The sequence below is a fragment of the Durio zibethinus genome, chromosome 13 (genome assembly GCF_047325235.1).
Source record: "Durio zibethinus cultivar Kanyao isolate XHJ-2024 chromosome 13, ASM4732523v1, whole genome shotgun sequence".
Lineage (NCBI taxonomy): Eukaryota > Viridiplantae > Streptophyta > Magnoliopsida > Malvales > Malvaceae > Durio > Durio zibethinus.
The window spans coordinates 5,623,668-5,649,474 of NC_143174.1; the positions used below are offsets into that span (position 1 = coordinate 5,623,668).

The window sequence follows — 25,807 nt, forward strand, 5'->3', positions numbered from 1 at the left end:
ACTTTTTCTCACCTAGAGATTTCTTAAAGTATCTTTACTCTAAATACTTTTAGAATCTCATCTTTGGAGGTCTAAATTTACTTTTCGTAAAAAATTATGTCATGTATGCAATAAAAATAATAACATGTTAATGCACACATTTTATTCTTTTTCAAAAATTTTATTAAGTGTTTTATTAATTTTTTAATTTTAATTAAAATTTTAAAGAAAAAAGAATTTAATTATATTGAAGATTTTTTATAAATATTCTAATACGCTGGTAATATTTTACGAAAAATCTTCTCACCTAGAGATTTCTTAAAGCATCTATACTCGGAATACTTTTAGAATCCCATCATTGGATTAAATTTCTTTCCTTCCTATTTTTATTACATATATTTTCAATTTATTAACCAATTTTTATTTATTATTTAAAAAAAATCTTTACTGTATTGAAAATTTTTTATAAATACTCCAATAAACTGGTAGTATTTAAAAAAAAATCTTCTCACCTAGAGATTTTATAGGCATCACTACTCGGAATACCTTTGAATCTCATCGTCAGATAAAAATTTCCTTTTCCTACATTACTTTAGTATTATTATTAAATTTATTTTTATATTATTTTTTTAAAAGTTTATTTTAAAAATTAACATAATTATATAAAAAAATTTAACCACAATTTCATCATTTAATCTAACAAATATAAATATTTTAATATGCATAAATATTAATAAAATAATATATAAAAAAATTAAAAAAATTTTTTTTACCTGAACCGGACTAGTTAACGGTCCGATCAATGCACGGTTCGGTTCGATGGTTCGGTTCGACGGTTCGGTCCGGTCTGGGTGAATCAACGATTCAGTACCGGTTCGGTTCGGTCTGGGCGGTTTGGTTTTGATCCAATCAGATCGATCAGAGGCTAATGGAGAAGCGGGTCATCGGGTCGGGTGTGCGAACCCGGATCGGGTTACGGGTTGACGCGCGGATCCTCATTGGCTGAAACGGCATCGTTTTGGCCTTATGCCTAAAACGACGTCGTTTTGCTTTTAATGTTTTCTATAAATAACTAAAAATTTTTTTTTGTTCATTCTTTCGATTTTTCAAAAAAAAAATGGAAGAGAGCTCTGGGGTGAGCTCGTTGGTCGGTCGTCAGACCACCGCACTGGCGCAGTCTGGCTCGCAACTGGTAGTCACTGCAGGTGGTTTTCGGTCACCGAAAAATGTCAAAGTTTTTTTGCTGGTTTTCTTCGACGCGATCTTCCCGGATCCGATCTCCTTTCACCGGAAACAGCCTCGATCAACGTAGATCGGGGCTCAAAGTTTCGGTCTCCTTTTTTTTTTTTTTGGACAGAATCTACTGATTTCTTTATTTTTTTTGTAGGTGGATTTTCTGGCGCTGGGTTCCCCTGCTTGGGGACTGTGATTTTGCTTTTTTTTTTTTTTATGTTTCTGTAGAATTTTTTTTTCTCGACAAAATCTTTCCTTTTTTTTGTCATTTTTTCTTTCGTTCTCTTCCTCTCCGTTTGCAAATAACAAGCTCTATTTATAGAGCTTGTTGGGATTCAAATCCCAGATCTTTTGGGATTCGAATCCCATTTTTTCAACTGAGAAATCACGCATGCTGTTTGTGATTGGTGGCTTGTCGGTTGGCCGCTGGCAGCTAGCGACGGTGATTTTAGACTTTAGAGATTGTGCATTTAATGCACTAGATTTGAACGGATAAAGATGAAGAAAAAAGGCAAAGGAATGAAGAAAGAAAGAAGAAGAAAAGAGAAGAAGACAAACGCAGAAACGGGAAGAAAGAGAGAAAAAAATTAAATAAATAATAATAATAATAATAATAATAATTTAAAAAAATGGTGTTTACAATGGATATAAATAAATTGATATTTTTTTATTATTTGATTCGTTTATATTAGATTTAGATAGTTATAAACGAACAATTAACGAATTCAGATAAAATATTTATTATTTATGATGGATTCGAATATGATATGGATAATATTTTTTGGATATTTAATATTTTAATCCGTTTAAAGTTTAATAAATAGTCAGATATATGAGTTTATATCCGAATTTATTATTCATTTATAAATGTAAAATATATAAAAAAAAATTTATGCTTGTGTAATTTCGAACTTTAACAAATAACCTTCCTTTGTTATTAATTAATAGTGAATTTATATTTTAAATTTAATTCTTATTTATTTTATATTTTGATAAATAAATAAATAAATATTTTAATGAATTTAAATATTTAAATAGATAGTGTTTATTTAAATAGATTTGAATTTGATTAATGCTGCCAAAACAAATATTTAAATAAATTTGGATATTATGGATATTAAACAATTTGGATACGAATATCTAAAATATAACGGAAATCTGTTTTGTTGTCATCCTTATTTAGAAAATTGGATGAATTTGTTTTGAATTGTATGTTTCAGTTTTCATTATCATTTATTATTTTGAATATAAATTTATAAGAGTTATTATCCTATTCATTATCAGTGGAATGCAAAACCTCCACAAGCAGAATATTTTATGTGCCATGTGTTCTTCTAACAAAAAAACAGAAAAATAGGGACATTGCCGTTACGGTGACGACAGCTTTTTTTTGGCCAATAAGAAAGAGTATTGTGTTATTGCTAAAAACTTTCATAGTACACTCAACTCATTTCAATAGAATCTTTTCCGCCTTCCAGAGAGTAGTCATTCTACAACTCAAAACCAGAAGCCCACCTATCCCTAGTTACACCTAGGTGGAGCTGGCAACCCATCGTTGTCAAGGATAAAGACTAAAGAAGATGGGAGCATTAAAATCCAATTTGAGAAGCACATCCTCTTTCTCACCTGAGTAACAGCCCAGTCAGCTGCCAGATTAGCTTTCCTGTTTACACAACAGATTCTAAAATCTTCAAACCAAACTTTTTTCCTCAGTATATCTTTTAAGATGGGCGTTGTTCTCCGATGCAAAACCTTCTTTACTTTACTTCCTTAACAAGCACTTCAAAATCTACTTCAAACATCGCCGTTTTACAGCCTATTTCTTTTGCAAGATTAACCCCTTCTCCCAAGGCATTGCTTCTGCCATCGAAGCCGATTCTGCCAGAACTTGCTTATCACATCCTCCTATAAGTTTTTTAGCAGCATTCCTAGCAACCACCCCTAATCCAGCTTGTAAAGTTCTTTGATTGTAAGCCCAATAAAAATTGAATTTTAACCACCCTTCCCCTAGTGCATTCCAAACCTCCAACGTTTGTCCCTTGCCACTTTTGATTCCTTTCTTCCGACTACTATAAGCATTTGACTACTCTGCAACTGCTCTTTTTATTTTGCCAATGGTCCTCAAACTATCAGGGTTTCTTTTATTGCAGATTGCTTCACATCTTTCTTTCCAAATCTGCCAGAATTTAAACGGTATAGATGTTTTTAATCCATCCTCTTCTTCTTTAGATTTGCATTTTAAGCCAAAAAATCCTTTTAGTCAGCAATCAATTGTATTAATTTTCATTTTATCCACTTTATATGCTATATCCATCCCAACCATACACAAACCGCCCATTCACAAAGGAGAAGAATATGTTCAATAGACATATATAGGACTTCTTTACCTTTTTCTTCCATAGAGTTTTGCCTATTGCTACCGCCTTATTACAGGCTCTCCAAAAGGGGTTCTTAATTTTTGTTGGCACTGGGATCTTCCAAATTCCTTCCCACAAACTTTCTTCAATTATATGAGAAGTAGAAGGTTTCTTTATTACACTGCGCTGAGATTTATCCTTCAGTGTGTAATATTCAGTTTTAATCGAGTATCCTCCGTTTCTTGACTCTGGCCAAACCAATCTGCCTTTCCCCTTCCCTGGCAAATTGGAATACCTTGTATAGCCCTTATCACTGTTTCTGGTACCTTCTCTTTTACACACTAATTCCCAAACTCCCTCTTCCCTATTGATCAGCTCTGCCACTTTTTTAGGCATGTTTAAATCTTCTTCCCCTCCTGCCTCATAGTCTTTCATAGCTATACTCGAAACCCAGTTGTCTTTCCTGATGTTTATTTCCTCTTCGTTCATCACCAACCACCTTGCATGTTCCCTTACTAAATCCCTTCCTTCTAAATGCTTGATCAAGTCCATGACACCCTTCCAGCCTTTCTTGCCTCCAAAATTGAACAGTTTGGAAAGTAAATCGATTTTAGTATTTTTGTCGAGTAAGCTTCTGGATTCATCATGATTCCGCATACCTGTTTTGCCGACATAGTGTTGACACCTAATTTTGTTTACATAAATTCTAACAAGTTGTGAGGTTTTAAAGTCCAACTCAGTTTAAATATAACATTTTTTTAATGTGGATAAATTTTTCAAATTGAAATTCGAATCAATTTGATCAGAATATCCCATGGTCAAACTTGATTATACAAAATCAAATTTAATCAAAATTAATCAAATCGAATTAAACTTGGGTCAATTCTTAAATTTCACAATCGAATAGGATTAATGAGGCTTGAGATCGAAATTTGTGATTTTGATACACTAAAAACCCTTATTAGATTTTAGGAGTCGTAAAATTATCAAAATACTCTTTAAAGATATTTTTTAAAGGTATGATAAAATCCATTAGAATTATTTTTTGAAAGCGTTTATGCCAAAATTAGATTCATTCATGAAAATTGATGTTATTAATATTGAAAATGAAATTGTTATAAATTATATAAGTATTACATAACAAGTTTATTATTTTTAAATTTTGAATTTTCTTAAGAAAACATGACAAGTACTAAGCTAAGCAATTTTATTTTATTTTATTTTTCAAAATTATGTATTTTAATATTTTTATATAATAAAAAATTATGTATAATAAAAATTTTTAAATAAAAAATTAAGCTTTTAATTGATAAAACATACAATTACATTCAATTGTGAAAGCACTAATGGAAGATTATTCTAAATAGAAAAATGAGATAAAAATTGATTAGTTATACATAACTCTTTCTTCTCCATATAACAAAAAAGATTAGTGATATATGATATTTCAATAAAAAATATACAAATATATTGATTTCAAATTTCTTTAAAATTGATATGAAACTATTTTATTTATAAAAACATTGTATACTCATTCATTTTCTTTTTTTATATCAATTCAAGAATGTTCTTTCTTTTATAAAAAATTTTAAAGTTGTCATATTAGGTAATATTTGTTCAAAAGAATTGAAATTTACCAAATTAATTATTACTTTATGTGTAAAATAAAAAAATTATTATAAATTATAATTTAACTAAACTTAAAAGAGATTTAATCTAAATCATGCATAATTTAATCTAAATCAGTAATAACTTAGTTATAAATCATAGATAATTTAGCACTAATTAGATGATAATTTTGCAGTAAATAATAAAATAGTAAATAGTAAATAAATGATAATACAATAGTAAATATATAATAATATAATGGCATATCATTGATGATTTAGTAGTAAATTAATAATTTAGTAGCAAATCACTAAGAACATAATAATAAATTACAATTATAATTTAGTAGTAAATTAGTTAATCATTGAGAACTTTTAAAGGAATTATTGGTAAATTAGTAGTAAATTAGTTATAAATTTATAATAAATTATCGATAACTTATTGGTAAATCATCAATAATTTAATAGAAATCATTAATAACTTAATGATAATTCATTCATAACTTAGTGGCAATCATTCATAAATTAAAAATAAATTATTGATAATTTAGTAGTAAATTACTGATAACTTATAATTGTGTCATAATGTTTAGGTTGGGAAAACCTATCCATTACAAAATGTATGGAGTCACCACCAATTTTTTCGTATAGGTGTGATTGACCTTCTATGTTTATTTATCTTTTTTAAGATTATCCCAAGCCTAACATAAGAGATTATAAAAAAAATAGATTATGGTCTATATCAATAAAATAAATGTTCGAAAGTCGGTTATGTATAAAAAATGTATTAGTACCCCTTTACATCCAAAATTGATACCAAATTAATAATATGTTATCTTGCTTAAGCCTTAATCAAATATGATTTTATCATGTCAATCAATTCTGATCCTTCTATTTATTTACATAACATGTGATACAAAAGTTTTATAAAAATATCATTCAATCATGTAAATATCATAAATATTATATCAAATATCATAAATATCATACCAAATATCATGCCAAAAATATCAAATCATACTATGCAATAAATCATGCCATAAATATTAAATCTAGCATGCAATAAATATAAAATCATATAATGCAATAGTATAGAATATCATGCAAATATATTAATTATCATGTAATAAAAAATCACACAAACAAATATAAAAACATACAATTAAATATTAATCATGCAAATATAATATTAATCCAACAAATAATAAATAATCATGCACATAATTAAAGACTCATGCAAATATGTTAAAGTACTAAAAATAAATTCATAAAAATATCATACAAAAATAAACTATTTTTTTCTTTTTCTTTTTCTTTTTCTTCATCTTAATGAACTCAATCACAATTAAAATTAACTAATAATTAGAAAATAACATAAAAATAAAACATAGAAAATATAATAAATAAATAAATAAACAAAAAAAATTAAAAATAAAACCTAAGCAAACTAATCAGGTCAGTTGGAACGGGGCAGAGTTTTCACGCGAGTCCGACTTAGCAATTCTTCTTTCACCCAAACAACACCTTTTTTATGAGGAAAAAAAACCCTTCAAGTCAGCAGTGTTTTTATCTTTGTTCAAAGCGTACATCCCCCTTTACAATCTTCAAATTCCCTTGCTTATTCAACCCAAAACCAAAGCCCAACTGCAACCCAGAAAATGAAAAGCCAAGAAACCACCGAGTATCACCAGTAAAATCCAGTGCCGTTCGCCATTCATTGTACTGCCGACGAACGAGCAGTGCTTCCTTCCTTTCTTTTTTCTTCTTAGTTCCTCTTTTACACCGAAACACCAAGGTCAGAAGTCCATAACCCGAAACCAACGAAATATCATTGTTACTGCAGCCTTCTTTCTCCACCAGTAGCATAGCTTTTTCACCCAGACCCTAGAAGACCTTTTTGGGCTGGAAATTACTTCTTGAATGTGGGTTTATCACTGGGGTTTTTAAATTGAAGGCTACTATGTGTGATTGCTCTGTTGATGGTTACCTCTGGGTTCGAGTTTGGTTTTTTTAGGTTGAGTACGTGTTGCCGGTTGTTGTCGATTGCTCCTTGTTGCTCTAGGCTGTGACTTACAAAACTACTTACTGTTATTGCTTCTGTATATGCCCGAATTTTGTTGTTTGCTTGGTGCTTGTATGAGTTTTTTGTTTGGTTCAAGATAGCATTGATTTTCTGGTAATTACTCTAGCTTTTGATGATTTCTCTGTTCTGTCTGCTTGGCCTAGATTTACTACTTTTGTGTTGAATTTTTTGTGTGTTGCTGCTAAATGCTTGGCTCTGAATTGCTGTTTGTTGATTTTGGAAATTGAGCCTAACTCTAGTTTTTTGTTTCTGCTCGTTGTTGCTTGCTTCCCTGTTGAATTACCTTTCGATTGCTTCTTCTGCTGGAAATTGGCTTTGAATATTTGCTTGTTCTTGTCTGTTGTTCTTCTCTTAATTGCTTCTTGCTACTTGGCGCTGCTATTGATGGCTTGAATGTCTATTCTGTTGAATTGCTGTGTGGCCCCTCCTTTGATCACAAATTCAACGTCTTTATACAGTGACTGAAATCGCAATTCAAGTTGAAAAAGCACTAACCTTACTAAATCTGCAAAGATTTCCAGACTTTAATTTTATGCAATCTTTCCTTTTTCAATGGATTAGCTTCCAAGTATTTCCATAGGCAATAAATGAATAAATTTCAGAATCAAAAACCAAATCCAAGACCAAATCCATCAATTTCCTTTTGCAAATTAAACCTACGTTTCTTCCATGTATTTTCTAACCCCTTTTTTTTTTTTTTTATGTTTTTCGACTTTGATTGAAACATAATTTCGGACTATTTGATGTTTCGGGCTTAAAAAAGTCCAACTAAGGTTAAAAGCCTATTTAGATATTGAAAAATTTTTCAGATAAAATAGGTGTTCATGGCTATCGTTTTTTATGCATTTTCTGTGAAATAAGTAGTGTACAAAGATCAAAAGACATCTATTTTATTCAGGTGAAGAAAATCGAAAAGAAAATCTCAAAAGCTGTCTCACAATTGAAGCTTGAAACTTTTGAAAAATAAAATGTTTTTTCATAACTAAGGTATTGAAACTTTTGAATAATAAAATGTTCTCCCACAATTAAGATTTTGAAACTTTTGAATTCCTTTTTCACAACTAAGATTTTGAAACTTTTGAAAAATAAAGTGTTCCTCTATTGAGGTTTTTAACTTTGAAAAAATAAAATACTCTTTCATTGATACTTTAACTTTGAAAAATAAAATACACCTTCACCAAGGTTTTAACTTTTGAAAAATAAAAATACTTCTCCACTGATGTTTCAACTTTGGAAAAATAAAATCATGTCCAAGAAAGCTTATTCTCAATAAAGGCTTGAAACTTTAAGATTCTCATCCACAGAAGCTCTTTCTCAACAAAGGCTTGAAACTTTAAACGAAATATTACCTTGAATGATTCTTTATATCTTATATAGATCATCGTTGATGTTACCTAATGTCATTTTTCAAAATTATTTTATCATTTAGGTTTTCCTTCTTGCTTTTCAAGCATATGCAACGAGTGTATGCAATGAGTGAAAAGATTCTCCACAATTCTCAAATTCAATTTGAAGATTCAAACTTTAATTTTTCTTCTTTTCTAACATGCACGATACATGGAATGAATAATATAGTAATGGTTTTGAGGACTGCTAAACAAATTTGAATAAACAAAAGAAAGGGAGTCGCTACCAATCTTTTTTAGGGTGTGATTGGTCATCCAAAAAATTTATCCTTTAATAAAACAATAAAGACATATTTAAAGTTTTATTAAAAAGATAGTTTTGGTCTACGAAAAATAAATTGAGTTCGAGAGTCGATTATACGTGAGGAAGGATTAGCACCCCACAACGTCAATTTAAAACGGTATAAATTAATTATATGTTATCTTTAATATTGACAAAAATGGTATTGCCCTTGGTGTTTAAAAATTAATTTTTCAATATATATTTTTTATTATTATTATGTTTTTTTATAAACATTTTTATTATTTTTATTAAACTTGAAAATAAATAAGAACCTTATATTGAAAAATTCTTAAAAATATTTCAATACGTTGGTAATATTAAAAAGAACCATTTCACCTAAATAATTTTTAAGAATCACTACACAGAATTCTCTAAAATCTTATCTTCGGTGGTTTATATTCATTTTCAATAGTTATTAAAAACATGGAGTAGTAAGTAATTTTAAAACAAATAATATGTTTTGGGATTTATTTCTAAAAGATGAGAAATCTTTATCAAAAATTAATATAAATGCTTCAATATGTTGCAGCATTTTAAATAGATTTTCTTACTTAAAGATTCCTGAAGAATTAGTATTTTTTAGGATCTTATCTTTGGAGATTTTTTGTTTGTTCTGAAAAAAATTTTAAAAATCATGTAATAATATAATAATCTACAAATACATTTATTTTTTTTAGAAAAAATTTTCCTATTTATTAAGAAAAACCATCCAGTTAAAAGAAATGATTATAAAATGGAAATTGTTCATATTGAAAAGAAACTTCTAAATATTTCAATACTTTGATAATTTTTAAAAAACTTTTCTCACCTAAGGAATTCTCGGGAGTTACTATTCGGACTTTCTGAAGTCCCATCATCGAAAAAAAATTTATTTTTAAAAAATATGTAATACAAATAATATAGTAAAATATGAACACGAAAAATATATTCATTAGAAACATTCTCTAGTTATCATAAAAAATTTGAAAGGAACAAAGGAAATAAATTAGAATTATATAATATGAACAATCATGCATACAAAACAATATATTGATTATGCCTTAATAATTTTAATTATTTTCCAATTAACACTTTCACAAGGAACATAGTAAATAAAATTTTTTGAAAACTTTTCTAGATACCTCAATACTTTGGTGGTATTTTAGAAAAATTTTCTCACCTAGAGATTTCTTACGAATCTCTACTTGGGCTTTCTTAGAATCCTATCCTTGAAAAATTTTATTCGTTTTGTTCTTCCCTACTTAGTTATATTTTTAAACTTTGATCATATCAATTTCATTGCCTAAAGAAATCAATATAGATTATTAATAATATCTATCAAAATTTTAGAAAACATACAAATGAAACTTTTTTTATATTGAATATTTTTCTAAATACTTCATTACTTTGGTAGTATTTTAGAAAAATATTCTCATCTAGACATTCTAGAGAATCTCTACTCAGACTTCTCTAAAATATCATCTTTAAAAGATTTCATTCATATCATTATTATATGCATGGAAAATGTATCAAATATGAATTTAAACACAAGATAAAAAATTAAAACAAGCATGAGAATCTAAATAACAAAAAAAATTACCAGTGCATAGAATTAAACTTATAATTAAATTTAAACAAGTATAAACAAATTGTATGAGTATAATTAAAATCAAATATAAAGGTGGAATAACATAGTTCACGTGAAACTCACTACCTAAAGCCTATTTTCAGCTTTCATTCTTTATGTTAACAACCATAAGAACAAGCTAAGATAGCCCTCAGGCATAGGGAAGAAACCAGAAAAATATAGAAAGCTAGAAGCTTTATAGCTTGTGCAAAACCTTTCACATAAAGACAACAAACTAAACAAGAAAAAGAACCCCATTCCATGTTAAAGAGCAAAGAGTTATGAAGTTGCCCATTGATGTCTTATATAGCTCAAATGGATTATAGCCAAAACTCATCAACTTCAGACTTCCAGTTTTTTTTTTTTTTTAGCTTTCAAAACAAAACCATGGTCTAAACAACTTTTGGTCATGAGCCCTTTTTGCCTTACTAGTAAACCCATGTCTCATGCAAAGAAAGAAAGCAAAAGAGGTGCTGAAATTACTTCAGGCAGCAATGGAAACAAGTTATAAAATCTATTTGGAAGACCAACCAAACTGTGATTACCCATAAAGAGTTAGGTAGCACGGTTTGGCTTAGTCCAAGCTGATTTTCTTTTTTTTGTTTGCTTTAGCTTAAACCAACAAAAGGCTAGTTGGTGAAAGAATATATGGCATGATCAAACAACGGCTGCCAGAAGGAGAAACAACAGCTATTCGACAACACTAGAAAAAAAATGGTGTTCTAACTAACTTGGAAAAAATTAAACAGAAACATAGAACAAATAAGGCTTGAAATTTTATCAACAAACACACAAAACACCAAAGCATGAAAGGAATAAATAAGGGTATTTTGGTAATTTCACATTTCTCGGGGTACTGTTATAATTTGAAATGCATAAAAAATCATCAATTATTATAAAACTAGGATATGGAAAGTTTCATGAAATTTTGATTCGAAAAGGCCAAATTACAAAAATACCCCTCAAATGGTATTTTGGTAATTTCACACTTCCCAGGATACTACTATGATTCCAAACTCACCAAAAATCATGAGATGTTACAAAAGTGAGATTTGAAAAGTTTCACAAAATTTCGAGCTTGGGAAGGCCAAATTACAAAAATACCCCTATAAGGGTATTTTGGTAATGTCATACTTTTTGGGGTGCCGTTATGATTTTAAATACATAAAAAATCATGAAATATTATAAGATTAAAGTCTGGAGGGTTTCGTGAAAATTTGAACTAGAAAAAGTCAAATTACAAAATACCCTTATAAAGGGTATTTTGGTAATTTGCTTTTCCTAGAGCACAATGAAAATTGCAGTGTTTTAAAAAAAATTACAAATTCAATTTAATAACACCTTGATTTCAATGAGGTTTTAAAATTTTAAATTAACCTGGACTTTATTAATTTTGTCTGAATTTTACATCTTTGACTTTGTTTGACTCGTTTTGACCCGAGTTAAGTTTGAGTTTTGAATATGCAAATTTATAAGGTCTTTATGAGTCTTAAATGGTTCTTGTAAATGGTTTTGACCTTTTGTTCACAAATAAGCCTCGGATCAATCATATTGACAAATGTTCAGGATAAAATTCGATGTCTATAGCTGCCTCTCTTTGCATACTTCTGAAGATCAAAAGTAATAGAAAGACGTAGATGGCAATTTTATCTGGATGATGTTTTTTGAGCGAGCAAACCTTTGCTTTTTCTTCTCTTCTTCTCTCTCCTTTTTTTCTTTTTTTTAGACTATGGGTCTTTGAATGCTCCTTCAATCAGAGGCTATGAAACTTTTAAAAAATTAAAATATTTTACCTGAAAGTCTTAAAAATTATGTCAGAAGGTCTTAAAGATTATGTCCAAAGGTCTTACAAATCTTAAAATCTTTGAATGCTCATCCAATCAAAGGTCATGAAATTTTAAAAATTTAAAATATTTTACCTAGAGGTCTTAAAAATTGTGCTCGAAAGTCTTAGAGATTATGCTTGGAAGTCTTACAAATCTCAAAATCTTTAAATGCTCCATCAATAAGAGGCCATGAAATTTTAAAAATTTAAAATATTTTGCTTGGAGGTCTTAAAATTTATGCTTAAATGTCTTAGAGATTATGCTCGGAGGTCTTATAAATATCAAAATCGTTGAATGCTCATTTAATTAGAGGCTATGAAACTTTTTAAAAATTAAAATGTTTTACAAATGGTTTTCCCTTAATAAGAGATTTTTTGAAACTATAACGATTTTTGTTTGAACATGGCTCCTCCCAAACAAAGGCTTCAAAATCTTTGTTTGAAAATGGTTCCTCTTAAACAGAGGCTTTGAAACTTTAAAATCTTGTTTCTCTTTTCTCTCTCTTTTGAAACTGGTTTGAAAATGATTCATGATGTCATGGCTCGAGAATTTCACAAGTTGTGATTGTTTAAAAATCATTTTTCATACTTCAGTCTTTTATTTGAATGATTCTTTCTTAAAGACAAAGTTCAAATTTTCATAATTCATGAATGCAATGGATGTAATGCAAGTATTATTAGAAACCAATATGACATATCCAAATTGTGGTAACAAGTTTCCTTACATCAATCATTTTTCTCTTTTTTTCTCTTCTTTTTTTTTTATTTTTTATCTTAAAAAAAAACCATTCTCAAACTTGGTTTGCATATTCTATGAGCTTTTTTCTTGTGAACTTCGATGATCATTTGCTGATCCTTATCCTTATAATGTTGACAAACACAATCCTGATGCAAATGTCTATCCATGATGTGAATACAAATGTCAATGCGAATGTAAATGTCAATGTAAAAATAGATGACTTTTTCATAATACAAATGACAATGTTTCTGTCATGTAAATGCCCCTACAAATACATTTTCTTATGATGCAGATGCAATGATGCAAACTTTTTTTTTATGGTACAAATTCAAATGCCTTTGTTAAGATACAAATACAAGTGCAAATGTAAGTGATGCAAATGCGAATATTTTTTTTCTTGATGTAGATACAAGAGATGCAAATGCAAATGTCTTTTTCCTTATGATGTGATGCAAGTGATACAAATGCAAATTTTTTTCATGATACAAATACAAGTGACGTAAATTTAAATTTTCTTGTGATGCAAATGCAAATGATGCAAATATAAATTTTTTCTTGATACAAGTGCTAGTGATGCAAATGCAAATATCTTTTTCATAATGCACAAGTAAGTACGAATGCGATGATGCAAATACAAGTGTTTTTTTCTCTTGTGACATAGATGCGAATGATGCAAATGTAAATTTTTTTTTTATGCAGGTGCTAGTGATGCAAATACGAATGTCTTTTTCATGATGCAAATGCTGAACATAAATGTCTTTCTCATGATGCACATATAAGTATGAATGCAATGGATGCCAATGCAAGTGTCTTTTTTATGATGAAAATATGAATGCAAATGTGAATGTCTTTTTGTTGTGATGCAGATGCGAATGATGCAAATGCAAATATTTTTTTATATAGATGCTAATGATGCAAATACGAATGACTTTTTTTTTATGCTAGATGCAAATGCAAATGACTTTTTTTTTTATGCCAAATAAATTGGGCTTAAAATCTTCATCAGAGGCTAGATAAACTAGGCTTAAATTTTTAGTAAGGGTTAGATAAACTGAGCTTAAATTTTCATTAAGCGCTAGCTAAGCTAGTCTTAAAAATTTTTTTTGGGAGCCAGCTAAGTTAGGCTTAAAATTTTACCAAGGGCAAGCTAAACTAGGCTTATGTGCAAGCTAATCTGGGCTTAAGATTTCATTAAAGGCCAACTAAACTGGGCTTACATGCCCGAGAATTGGCAACCTCTTTTAGAAATGAAAGGTGAAGATTCTTTCCAAATTGGTTGAATGGTTCTATTTATGGAGATTTCTGTTTATTCAAAAGGGTTTCAGCACTTGCAAGAGATAAAAAGGCATATGCTCTTTCGATACAAGCTCACAGATGAAATATAAATTTTTTTCAAAAACATGAATTCCTTGAAAATCAAACATGTTAAACACTTTCTTTAGTCTCCAAATGTGATATTTGATGTATGTCAAAGTTAGTTGTAAAGGCTTAAGATTTTGAAAAGTTATTTGGGACTGGACAAAGGTTCAAAATTTTCAAGTCAACTAATCTCAAACTTCTGTGACTTTGATATTTCAGATCTTTCAATAAGGTTTGGCTTAACGTCTACTACATTAAGCATTAGGAGCCACTTTTATTTCTATTTTTTTTCTTTTTTTCTTTTAATTAACACACCATGAACTTAAAAAATTCAAAACTAATCAAAAAAAGAAAAAAAACTTTTTCGAAAGGGGTTAACGGTCCAAACATGAAATTATATAATAAACAAGGACTTAAAAGATTTACGATCATTCGTCCAAGAGAAACTTTTCAATTTTAAGCCTTCATGCTAGATCCAATATTGACTTTTTAAAGGTTGTAACGTAGGTTAAGTTTCAGAGCTGTCAAAGAAAAGGATAGAAAGGCCCAAGACAAGTATTTAAAGGTATTTAAAACTAAGGATCACTTTTTCGTTTGAAGGATATACTCTGAGGTCTATTCCTTTTTGTTTTCCACCCATTCATTTCTTTTTCTTTCATTTTTCTTTTTTCTTTACCTTTTTTTTTTACCTTTTTTTTTTTTTTGCTTTTGGATCCTGTCATTGAGTGGATTCAAAACCTTTGTGAACTTTTATATTAAGCCTTTAGCCCAACATATGGGATTTCATTTGGACATCCCCATTCTTAACCCTTAGAAGTGTTCTTTTTTGCCTTTCGGTATGGAATGTGATTCTTAGTTAGGGTTTATTTTAAAAGAATTCAATCAAGCTTAAATGGGTAACAAGAGATAAATTTTTACATTTGTGAAAAGATAATAAAAGACGGTCATTTGTCATTTCAAGTATGAACACTTCAATTGAAAAGAAGTTCATTTTTAGGAAAATGATCTTGAAGAAAGGTTTTCATTTCAACAATTTTTTTTTTGGGTTTTTTTGTGGTTTTGGCATTTTTTATTTTGGGGCTTTTCTAAAATATCTACTCGAACTTCTCTAAAATATCATCCTCAACAATTTCATTCATATCATTATTATATGCATGGAAAATGTATCAAACTTGAATTTAAACATAAGATAAAAACTTAAAACAAGCATGAGAATCTAAACAACAAAGAAATTAATAGTGCATAGAATTAAACTTATAATTGAATTTAAACAATCATAAACAAATTGTATAAATATAATTAAAATCAAACATAAAGGTGGAATAACATAGTTCACATGAAACTCATTACCTATAGCATATTTTCAGCTTTCATTCTTTATGTTAACAACCATAAGAACAACCCAAGACAGCCCCCATGCATAGGGAAGAAACCAAAAAAAATACAAAAAGCTGGAAGCTTTATAGCTTGTGCAAAACCTTTCACATAAAGACAACAAACTAGACAAAAAAAAGAACTCCATTCCATGTTGAAGAGCAAAGAGCTATGAAGCTGCCCATTGATGTCTTATATAGTAATAATTAATTGATAAAATTAGTAATAAATCATAAATAACTTAATAGTAAATCAACTATAATTTAGTAGTTAATAATTAGCAACTTAAAAGTAAATCAATATAATTTAATAATAGTTAATCATGAATAATTTAATAGTAAATCATGAATAATTTAATGTAAATTAGTGATAATTTGATAATGAATCATGGTTAATTTAGTAATAAATTTGTGATAATTTTATAGTAAATAATTGAAAACTAAATAATAAATCAGTGACAATAGAATAGTAAATGTATAATGACATAATAGGAAATTATTGATAATTTAGATATAAATTATTGATAAACTTTATAATAAATAACCAATAATTTAGTTGTAAATTAGTTAATTATTGATAATTTTGTAATAAATTATTGATAAGTTAGAGTTTTTTCCCATATCAAGATGCATTAAAATCTTTATTCCCAAATGGGGATAACGTTAATCTTTTTTTCCCTAAGTAAGGCATTTCAAGCCACATAAACTGTCTAAATGCTCAAGTGGCAAAAATTGTCAGTTGACCATTAATCTTTTTTCATTTTCCTTTTTCTTCACTTTTTCACTATTTATCGTGGTCACCAATGGAAAGATCGATCTTGCCATGCTAAACACTTGATTTTGCCTTTTTTAAGTTTGCAAGCGATCGTCCATCTTCTATTTTGGTGATCACAATAGAGAGATTTTGTTACAGCTTATAAGTTAATTTTCATTGAGATGTGCATTTGGGTCAATAGGATTTTAGTTTTTAGAGCTATCAGCGCCTCATATATTCTCGTCTATAGAAGCAACCAACTTGACTTCTTTAATTGCAAGAGCCATAACGACAAGATTAGATTATGTAGAACCATGCTTGGGTAATGTCTATGAAAATATATTTTCCATTGGAAGCTCCACCTTTTTGATATTTATACATGACTTGATTTTCTTTTTCTAGAATTTTTTAAAATGTGTAGAAGATATTATGTAGTCAGGTCCTTTGATTCTCCATGCTCTGTGCCTGACTTTAGACTCCTGTAAAAGAACAGTTTTTTCTAATTTTTCCATTAACATTTTTGCATCATCATCATCTTGCTCAATGCTCAGGGCCCAGGGTTGGTGAGGATCAATGCAATCAAATCCCAAATCCCGAATCCCACTAATCAAAACGTCTTCCCACTTGTATTAAACTATCACCATTTCTTGTTTTGTTTAGAGATCATAAAAGAAAGAGATTTCTTTTATAATTTGTGTTTGATTTGTAATAAAAAAGAGATGGACAAGAAAAGGATTGCGGTCGCACTTGTATGCCATGGCCACTCACGCCCCGTATCCTGTAAAAGAATAGTCTTTTCGAATTTTCCATAACATTTTTGCATCATCATCATCTTGCTCAATGCTCAGGGCCCAGGGTAGGTGAGGATTAATGCAATCAAATCCCCAATCCCACAAATCAAAACGTCTTCCTTCTTGTATTAAACTATCACCATTTCTTGTTTTGTTTGGTTATCATAAAAGAAAGAGATTACTTTTATAATTGGTGTTTGATTTGTAAAAAAGAGATGGATAAGAAAAGGATTGCGGTCCCACTTGTATGCCATGACCACTCACGCCCCGTCGTGAACCTCTTTTATCGTCCGATTACTCCAGATGGCTTTTTCCTCAATGGTGCCAGCAAAGATTCTAGTCCCATGCTGAGGAATGGAGAAACTGGAGATTGGATAGGAACATTTGAAGGACATAAGGCTGCGTTGAGGAGTGTTTGCTTGGATACAAATGCATTACGTGCTGCTTTCGATTTTGCTGACTTTATTGCGAAAGTCTGGGATGCACTAACAGGTGATGAATTTTTCTAATTTGAACACAAGCATAGAGTTCGAGCTTGTGCTTTTTCAAAGGATATACACCTTCTATTGACTAGGGAAGTAGAGAAAGTCCTTCGTATTTATGATTTGAAACATTCAGATGCACCTCCAAGGGAAGACAAATCTCCTGGTTCAATCAAAACTATTGTGTGGATTCATAGTGATCAGACACTATTAAGACAATATGGAGGAGTGGTAAACTAGTTTAAACACTAGAAACCAAGTCATCTGTGACCTATGCTGAAGTGAGTTAAGATGGTCGATACATCACAACTGCAGATGGATATACGGTTAAGTTATGGGATGCAAACCGCTTTGGGTTGGTAAAAAGCTAGAACATACCATGCACGGTTAAATCAGACTTACTAGAACTGAAATTTGGAAGTAAATTCATTGCCAGAGGAGAAGATATATGGGTTTATGCTTTTCATTTTCACACTGGGGATGAGATAGCATGCAATAAGGGTCAACATGGTTGTCCCTGCGCGTGTTTCTCACCAGGAGAGGAATTATATGCCTTAGGATCTAAGGATAGAACCATTAGAAAATAGCAGATTGACCCATTGCCTCATGATGACACTGAATCATTTTGCAGCATAGGGTCAATTGGAAAGGTGAAGGTATCACCTGAAGAGGTTTCGCGCAAGATTCATTTGTAGCAAATGGGATTTTATAAAAAAAAAAAAAGAAAAAGAAAAATTCAATTGACATGGTAGTTTTTTCCTTGTAAGCAGTGATACAATAGTGACTGGCTTCAATACCTCATTTAGGGAAAAAAAGATTAAAAGAACCGTCGAATGAGAATAAAGATTTCAATTCATCTTGATGTCAAAAATAATTTTGATAAATTAATAGTAAATTAGTTATAACTTTATAAGAAATCGTCACTAACTTATTAGTAGATTATCAATAATTTAATAATAAATAATGTATAATTTAGTAGTAAATCATTTATAAATTAATAACAAATCAATACTAATTTAATAGTAAATCATTAATAATTTAATAATATATCATAGATAACTTAATAATAAATAACTGATAAAATAATAGTAAATTAATAATAATTTAATTATCGATAATTGATAAATTTTTATATTTAAAGTTATCAAAACTTGAATCTTAATTACTAGAAAAAATAAAAATAAAAATTACATTTTGAAAGATTAAGATAAATCTACTAAGAAACTATTCAATAAAGATTTAATTTAAAAAATTCTGAATTTGAATAAAACAATATATTATTTTATAAAAAATTATAAAAAAAATAATCAGAAGATTAATTATTAAAATTATATTAAAAAATTATCAAAATTTTATCAATAATCCCAAGATAAAATCATGTTACTCGTGCTTTCACGGGCCGCCCATCTCTTAATCATTTTTGTTTTAGTTTTTGGTTAAAACGTGTTTTGTCAATTAAGATAATTGGCTTGTGGGGCCGCCATCAGAGCTAAAGGGGTGTTGGGCCCGAAAAAGTTTAAAAAATCCTTTTAACATATATATACATATATGTATAAATTATATACTATAATTATTTTATATATTTTTTTAAATTAAATTGATTCTTATATGAAAAAAAAATTTTGTTAATTTTATTTTTTATCTTTAATTTAATTTTATGTATTGCAATTTAAGAGAAATTAATTATATTATCATTTGTCATTTATTGTGCCTATAATCATTATCATAAATTCTTAAAAATAATAAATTTATGGTAAATATATAATCACATTCATGTGTATTTAAAATAAAATTAACTCTCTTTTTTCCCAACAAAATTTCAATCTTCAATCAACTATTAAAAATATAACTTTAGGTTTGTTATACTTTTTTTTAATATATTTTTGTGGCTGTTTTTTAATTTTTTTTTGTTTAATAAAATCTTAAATAAATTATGTTAATTAATTAAATTTTTTATTTTTTAAAAATATTTGTGTTCGACACATATATAATAAACATGCGTATCAAAATTAAAAAATTTAAATATATAAAAAATTTTAAAAAAATAAGCATGTCTATACTAAATGCATACATTTATTTGATACTTATTTCAAATTTTAAATAATATAATAAGTAAAAAAAAATATAAATTTAATTAATCTTTCAAAATCAAATATCTAACATCCGTGATAATTGAGAGGATGACGTCCAAGTTTCTGTATATGGAATGGCCTTATCTGCCTAAACAGGCAAAATCGTGTTCCTCGTGTTTTCATGGGTCCCTCCGCTCTTAATCATTTTTGTTTTTTATTAAAACATGCTTTAAATATTTTTTGATACACAAGCTATTTCCTAGTCATTCCAATTCATAAATACTGCGTTGCCCTTCATTTTAATGTACCAACCACACATCCAAGTTTGATTGAGGGAAAAAGGCTTTGCTCTCCAATGGGATCATCAGAAGAAAACCAATTTCATGGCAAATATGCAGGGCAAGATCAAGAAAGCTTCGCATATGCCTTCGAGATCGTCATCTCTTGTGTGCTGCCGATGTCAATGCATGCAGCAATTCAGCTTGACATTTTTGAGCTCATAGCCAAAGCTGGTCCAGATGCCAAGCTCTCCCCAAAGGAGCTAGCAGCCCAGTTACCTACCAAGAATCCAGAGGCATCCTCTATGCTGGACCGCATACTTAGAGTTTTGGCCAGCCATGGTATTGTTGGTTGCTCTTTGGCTGATGATGATGAGGGTAATCCACAGAGGCTCTATAGTTTAACGCCTGTGTCCAAATTCTTTGTTCAAAATGAAGATGGGGTTTCATTAGGCCCCTTGATGAACTTGATTCAGGACAAGGTGTACCTTGATAGTTGGTGGGTTTCTTCCCTCTCTCTTCCTCTGTGTGTGTCTTTAATTGTTCTTTTTTTTTTTTTTTACTATGGGAGCCATTGTTCTCAGTCATCACTACTTTTGATCCCTGTTCTTGTCTAGCTTGTTGGAACTTTATATTTGGCAGAGTCAGTTGAGAGTTGGAATATTTGTTCAAATATAAGCAGCAAAAATTCTTTTTCTTTTGTTTGGCCAGAAATAGGAAGCTGAAATTCTGTATGTTTTGATTTTTCATCGATTAATATGTGCATACTTTCATGTACAGTCAATTATCAAATAGACCAGTAATAAGAAACAGGAAAATGATCGATCTCCTCTACGCCCCCCTTCCACTCTCTTTCCCTTTCCCTCCTAGATCTCTTTTTTTTTTTTTTTTTTTTTAATTTTTACAAGTTTTTTGAATGTTTTTTGAAAAAGATTTATTTATCTTCTATTTTCCATTTTTTATTTTCATTTCAAGAATGAAAATAAAAACAAATTACATTACTAACTTTTTTTTTTACAATTAATGCTTTATTATTGATTAAGAAAATCACTTCAATTCAGATTTTAAAAAAGTTACTTCATAAGTTAATTTGATTTTAAGAATAAAAATTCAAATATTTAACTGTGAATTTTTATTCTTTTGATATTTAATTAATAGAACTCAGAAGTAGTATAATTCAAATGTATTTTGCCATGTAAAATTATTTATATACTCAAAGCATGGTTGATTCTAATATGTAAATATATAATTTGTTTATTATGAATGAAACTATTTCCTCTGATAGTAACATTAGAAAAGAGGCTAAAGGTTTTGTTAATTAGTTCAACTAATTCTAGTGGCTTGGTTGCTTTAAATTTTTTCAACTCAAAATCAATTGACCAATTTGCCTATGTTCCATTTGACCTCACGTCATATAGGTCTTATACTTAACAAATTCCTGCATGGTAATCCACTGGTAGGTCGCAGCTGAAGGATGCAATTCTTGAAGGAGGAGTTCCATTTGACAGGGTCCATGGAACAAACGCATTTGAATATCCTGGCAGGGACCCAAGGTACAATCAAGTTTTTAATACTGCCATGATCAATCACACGACTATAGTTCTGAAGAAGATCCTGGAAAGCTACAAGGGTTTTGAGCAGCTCAACCGTGTGGTTGATGTTGGCGGTGGTCTTGGAGTCACCCTTAGCATTATCACCTCCAAGTATCCCTCTATTAAGGGAATTAATTTTGACTTGCCTCATGTTATACAACATGCCCCGGCCTACCCTGGTAACGTCTTGGTTTCTGCATTTTGGATTTTCAGTTACTCTGGTATCATCTGTTTGCACACTAACAAGATAATCGACATAATTACAGGCGTTGAAAATGTAGGAGGAGATATGTTTGAAAGTGTTCCGAAAGGAGATGCAATTTTTATGAAAGTAAGATATATCTTTTGCAATCCCTTGATTAAGAGTGCAAACAGTGGCGGATCTTGATAGTCGATTTTGAGGGGACTAACTGATATTACAGTGAATTTAAATTTTATTTATAAAATATATCTTATTATATTAATATATATATATATATATATACAAGCAATGTACTAGCAAAATATACATGTTTTCAAAATTATAAATTTTATTGATTTATAAAATCAATATATAAAGAAACATAATAAATTAAATAAATAGTCTTATTTAAATTGTGAATCATTTTTACAATTTTGAGTATTTAAAAAAAAGTATAAGTAAATTAATTGTTAAACAATATATATATTTTTTATCAAAATAAGAAAAATAAACTATATAATTAAAAGAATAAAGTTTGAAACTTTAAGATTAGAAGTTAGGGTGTTTTTTTAACCTTATAAATAAGGTGATTTCAATTTGACTTTTGTGTTAAAAAAATTGCATGACAGAAATAAAAAAAAATCTATGATAAAATTAAATGTGAAGAATTACATGGAAAAGTGGAATTGTAATCAATTAAAAAGGTGTAAAAAATTATGTTTGATACTTGATTGAAGATTTTTAATTTATTTGAATAATTAGAAAGTTAATTTGACTTTTATTAAATTTATTTACTATGATTTAATCTTGTGATAATTTTTTTAATTTTAAAAATTTTTACATAATAATTTATTGATAAATAAATAGATAAATAATAATATGATTTTAATATATCTGAATTTCAATGAATAAATCTAAATTATAAAATGACATAAAAATAAATAAAATTAATGACTTTAATTTGAGGGGGCCATTTAATTTTATCATAACTATTAGAACTTAAAAAGTTTAAGGGGGGTGGGGGTAAAGCCCCCTCAAGCCAGTTTTACCGTTCGCCTATAAATGCAAATGAACAAAACCTTTGATGAAAATTTTGAAAATAAACTCAAAATTTTCATTTATTTATGTTCGTTTATTAAATTTAACAAATAATCATGAATGATATTTTAAAATTTATTAATTAAACAAATAGATTATGAATATTGTAAAGTTTGTTCACTTTTAATTTTTTTAAACTAAAAAAATATTTATCAAACAATTGGAGAATAGATTTAGTTTTTATTTATTTATTAATCTAACAAATGATTACTAACAACATCTTAAAATTTGTTAATTAAACAAGCAGATAAAAAATATAACAAAATTCATTTAATTATATTCTATTCATTTACACTTGTAACCGTAATCTGCACCTCTAAGTTACATATTCAATCATCTCTCACCAGTAATTGTTTTATTAGTCTCTTTTTACTTAATGCATTGTATTTTTTATTTTAGCTATTTGCCTTTTACCATCAAAAGTTGTTAATAGCAGATAACAGATAAATTAATGATATGAGTTGCAAAATTTATAGTGGATTCTTCATGATTGGAGCGATGATCATTGTTTGAAGCTGTTGAAGAATTGTTACAATGCCATTCCGGATGACGGAAAGGTTATAGTGGTTGATGCTGTCCTCCCGATTGTGCCCGAGACTAATGTTTATGCGAGATGCATTTTACAGACGGATGTGGTTATGATGACTCAAGATCCAGGAGGGAAGGAACGGACCAAACCAGAATTCGAAGCCCTGGCAACCAAAGCTGGATTCAGTGGTGTCAGATATGAGTGTTTTGTTTATAACTTCTGGGTCATGGAGTTCTTCAAGTAGTTAGACTTTATATCATTGATGAAATTTGTTCTTGATCAGCTGGAAATGTAGCAAAACGATGGAAAAGAATAAAGTGGATGCTTGTTGTTCTATTACCATACTTTCTTTTGTTGAATATAGTATTTCATCTTAACTATATATATAGATATAGAAGTGGCAAAAGGATCTAGACTCGAATCTATTTCAAAGTTTGGATAATTTTGAATTTCAGTTATTTGGTTTTGATTAATTTTTTCAAGTTTGTGTCATTTTTGTTTATGTTAATTTTAAATTATAATTTTGAGTTGTCCTTTTGTTTTTCAATTATTTTAAATTTCAATTATTTAAATTTAGATTTTTTTTACTTTAAATTTTGATTTTTTAATTAATTCAAATTAAATTTGAGTTCGAGTTAATTTTTAAATTTAAATTTATTTTGTCACTTTTAGTTTTATATAATAACGATTTTTTTATATTTCATATTGCTTGAATTTAAATTTTGATTATAAAAATTTTGAATTAAATTTTAAGTTCAAAACTCTATCAAATGTTGATATATAAAAGTGTTTTATAAATAAAATAAAATAAAAGTAAAAACTAAGGGAGGATTGACCGATCGGAGGCCTATTTGATTGGCCCTCAGGCAAACTAGATCCGTCGCCAACGCCGTCATTCCATTTTGTACTTTCTTTTCTCTTTCTCTCTCTCCTTTCCCAATGTCTTTCATTTTTTTTAATTGTTAATTTCAAAACTAAAGAATTTTTAACAACAAAACAAAAATAAAACGACGTAACATTTTTTACTACGTGTCATTATTTTATTGCTTGCTTTTACGGGGACACTGTTAATGGAGTTAGTGTGTGGAGTGATTTACTTGGATGGAAATAAAGTTCGAGGAATTGGTTATGTTTTTTTTTTTTTAGATATCAAAGTGAGAGAAGTGATATAATTTTAGGATCAAATAAATATTTAATGGCCTTTCTGAAAAATGATATTTAAAAATTTTAAATTTCAAACTTTTCAAAAGTTACTTTTAAAAATTTAATTTTATACATGTTTATCTATATTTAAAAATCAAAGATTAATATTGATATTTAAAATAATAAGATAAAAAATATTTTATTAATAAAATATTTTATAATTAATACAAATTTTTACATATTGAATATTATAATATATAATCTATTATCTATCCATTTATCAGAAAAATGAAAATTATCGACAAAAAATTTGTTACTACATGTGTTCATAGACTATACAAACAAAATTTGATCAATATTTAAGCAAAATATTGACATTTTAAGAGAAATATTGAGAAACTAATTTTGAGACATTTTTGGATTTAAGATGATAATGGATGTCGTAACGATTTTGTGTCCGTCCGATGAATTTGAAAAAAAATAAAAAATAACGGAATCGTCACCAATTTTTCTTAGTTAGATGCGATTGGTCACCTATTAAAACATACCTTTTAATAAAATCTTAAAATTTATTAAAATTTATTAAAAGGATAATTTTAGGGTCTGCGCAACTATCTGGGTTCGAGAGTCGGTTATGTGTGGAGAAAGATTAGCACCCCCACAGCGCCTGTTAAAAATGGTACCAATTAACAACATGTTATCATTTGATTTTGATAAAAAATAGTCCAATTTTCGGTGTTCGAAAAATAATTTCCTTGATTTTTATTAGTTTTTAGGAAAAAAAATATTCTTGAGAAAAATAAATTAAAACTTTTTTATTGAAATAATTCTTAAAATGTTTCAGTACGTTGTAACATTAGAAGAACTTTTTCTCACCTAGAGATTTCTTAAAGCATCTTTACTCAGAATACTTTTAGAATCTCATCTTTGGAGGTCTAAATTTACTTTTCGTAAAAAATTATGTCATGTATGCAATGCAAATAATAACATGTCTACATTGGATTAAATTTCTTTCCTTCCTATTTTTATTACATATA

General features: G+C 28.6%; 1 protein-coding gene and 1 pseudogene across 1 annotated transcript; both read left to right on the forward strand.

Moving 5' to 3' along the window:
• The first annotated feature begins 17,516 nt into the window (after positions 1-17,516).
• Positions 17,517-18,533, forward strand: LOC111303993 (uncharacterized; annotated as a pseudogene).
• Positions 18,534-20,200: 1,667 nt separating this feature from the next.
• On the forward strand, positions 20,201-23,966 carry LOC149515272 (isoflavone 3'-O-methyltransferase 4-like). Its single transcript, XM_089742804.1, has 4 exons — positions 20,201-20,726; positions 21,688-21,998; positions 22,086-22,150; positions 23,575-23,966. Exons 1-4 carry the CDS (start codon positions 20,305-20,307, stop codon positions 23,869-23,871), a joined length of 1,095 nt encoding a protein of 364 aa, XP_089598930.1. The 5' UTR covers positions 20,201-20,304; the 3' UTR covers positions 23,872-23,966.
• The last annotated feature ends 1,841 nt before the right edge of the window (positions 23,967-25,807 follow it).

Coding starts and splice junctions, on each gene's coding strand:
- LOC149515272 (XM_089742804.1), top strand. CDS start 20,305: ATGGGATCATCAGAAGAAAACCAATTTCATGGCAAATATGCAGGGCAA. Junction 21,999..22,085: donor ACATGCCCCGGCCTACCCTG/GTAACGTCTTGG, acceptor ACATAATTACAG/GCGTTGAAAATGTAGGAGGA. Junction 22,151..23,574: donor GAGATGCAATTTTTATGAAA/GTAAGATATATC, acceptor CAAAATTTATAG/TGGATTCTTCATGATTGGAG.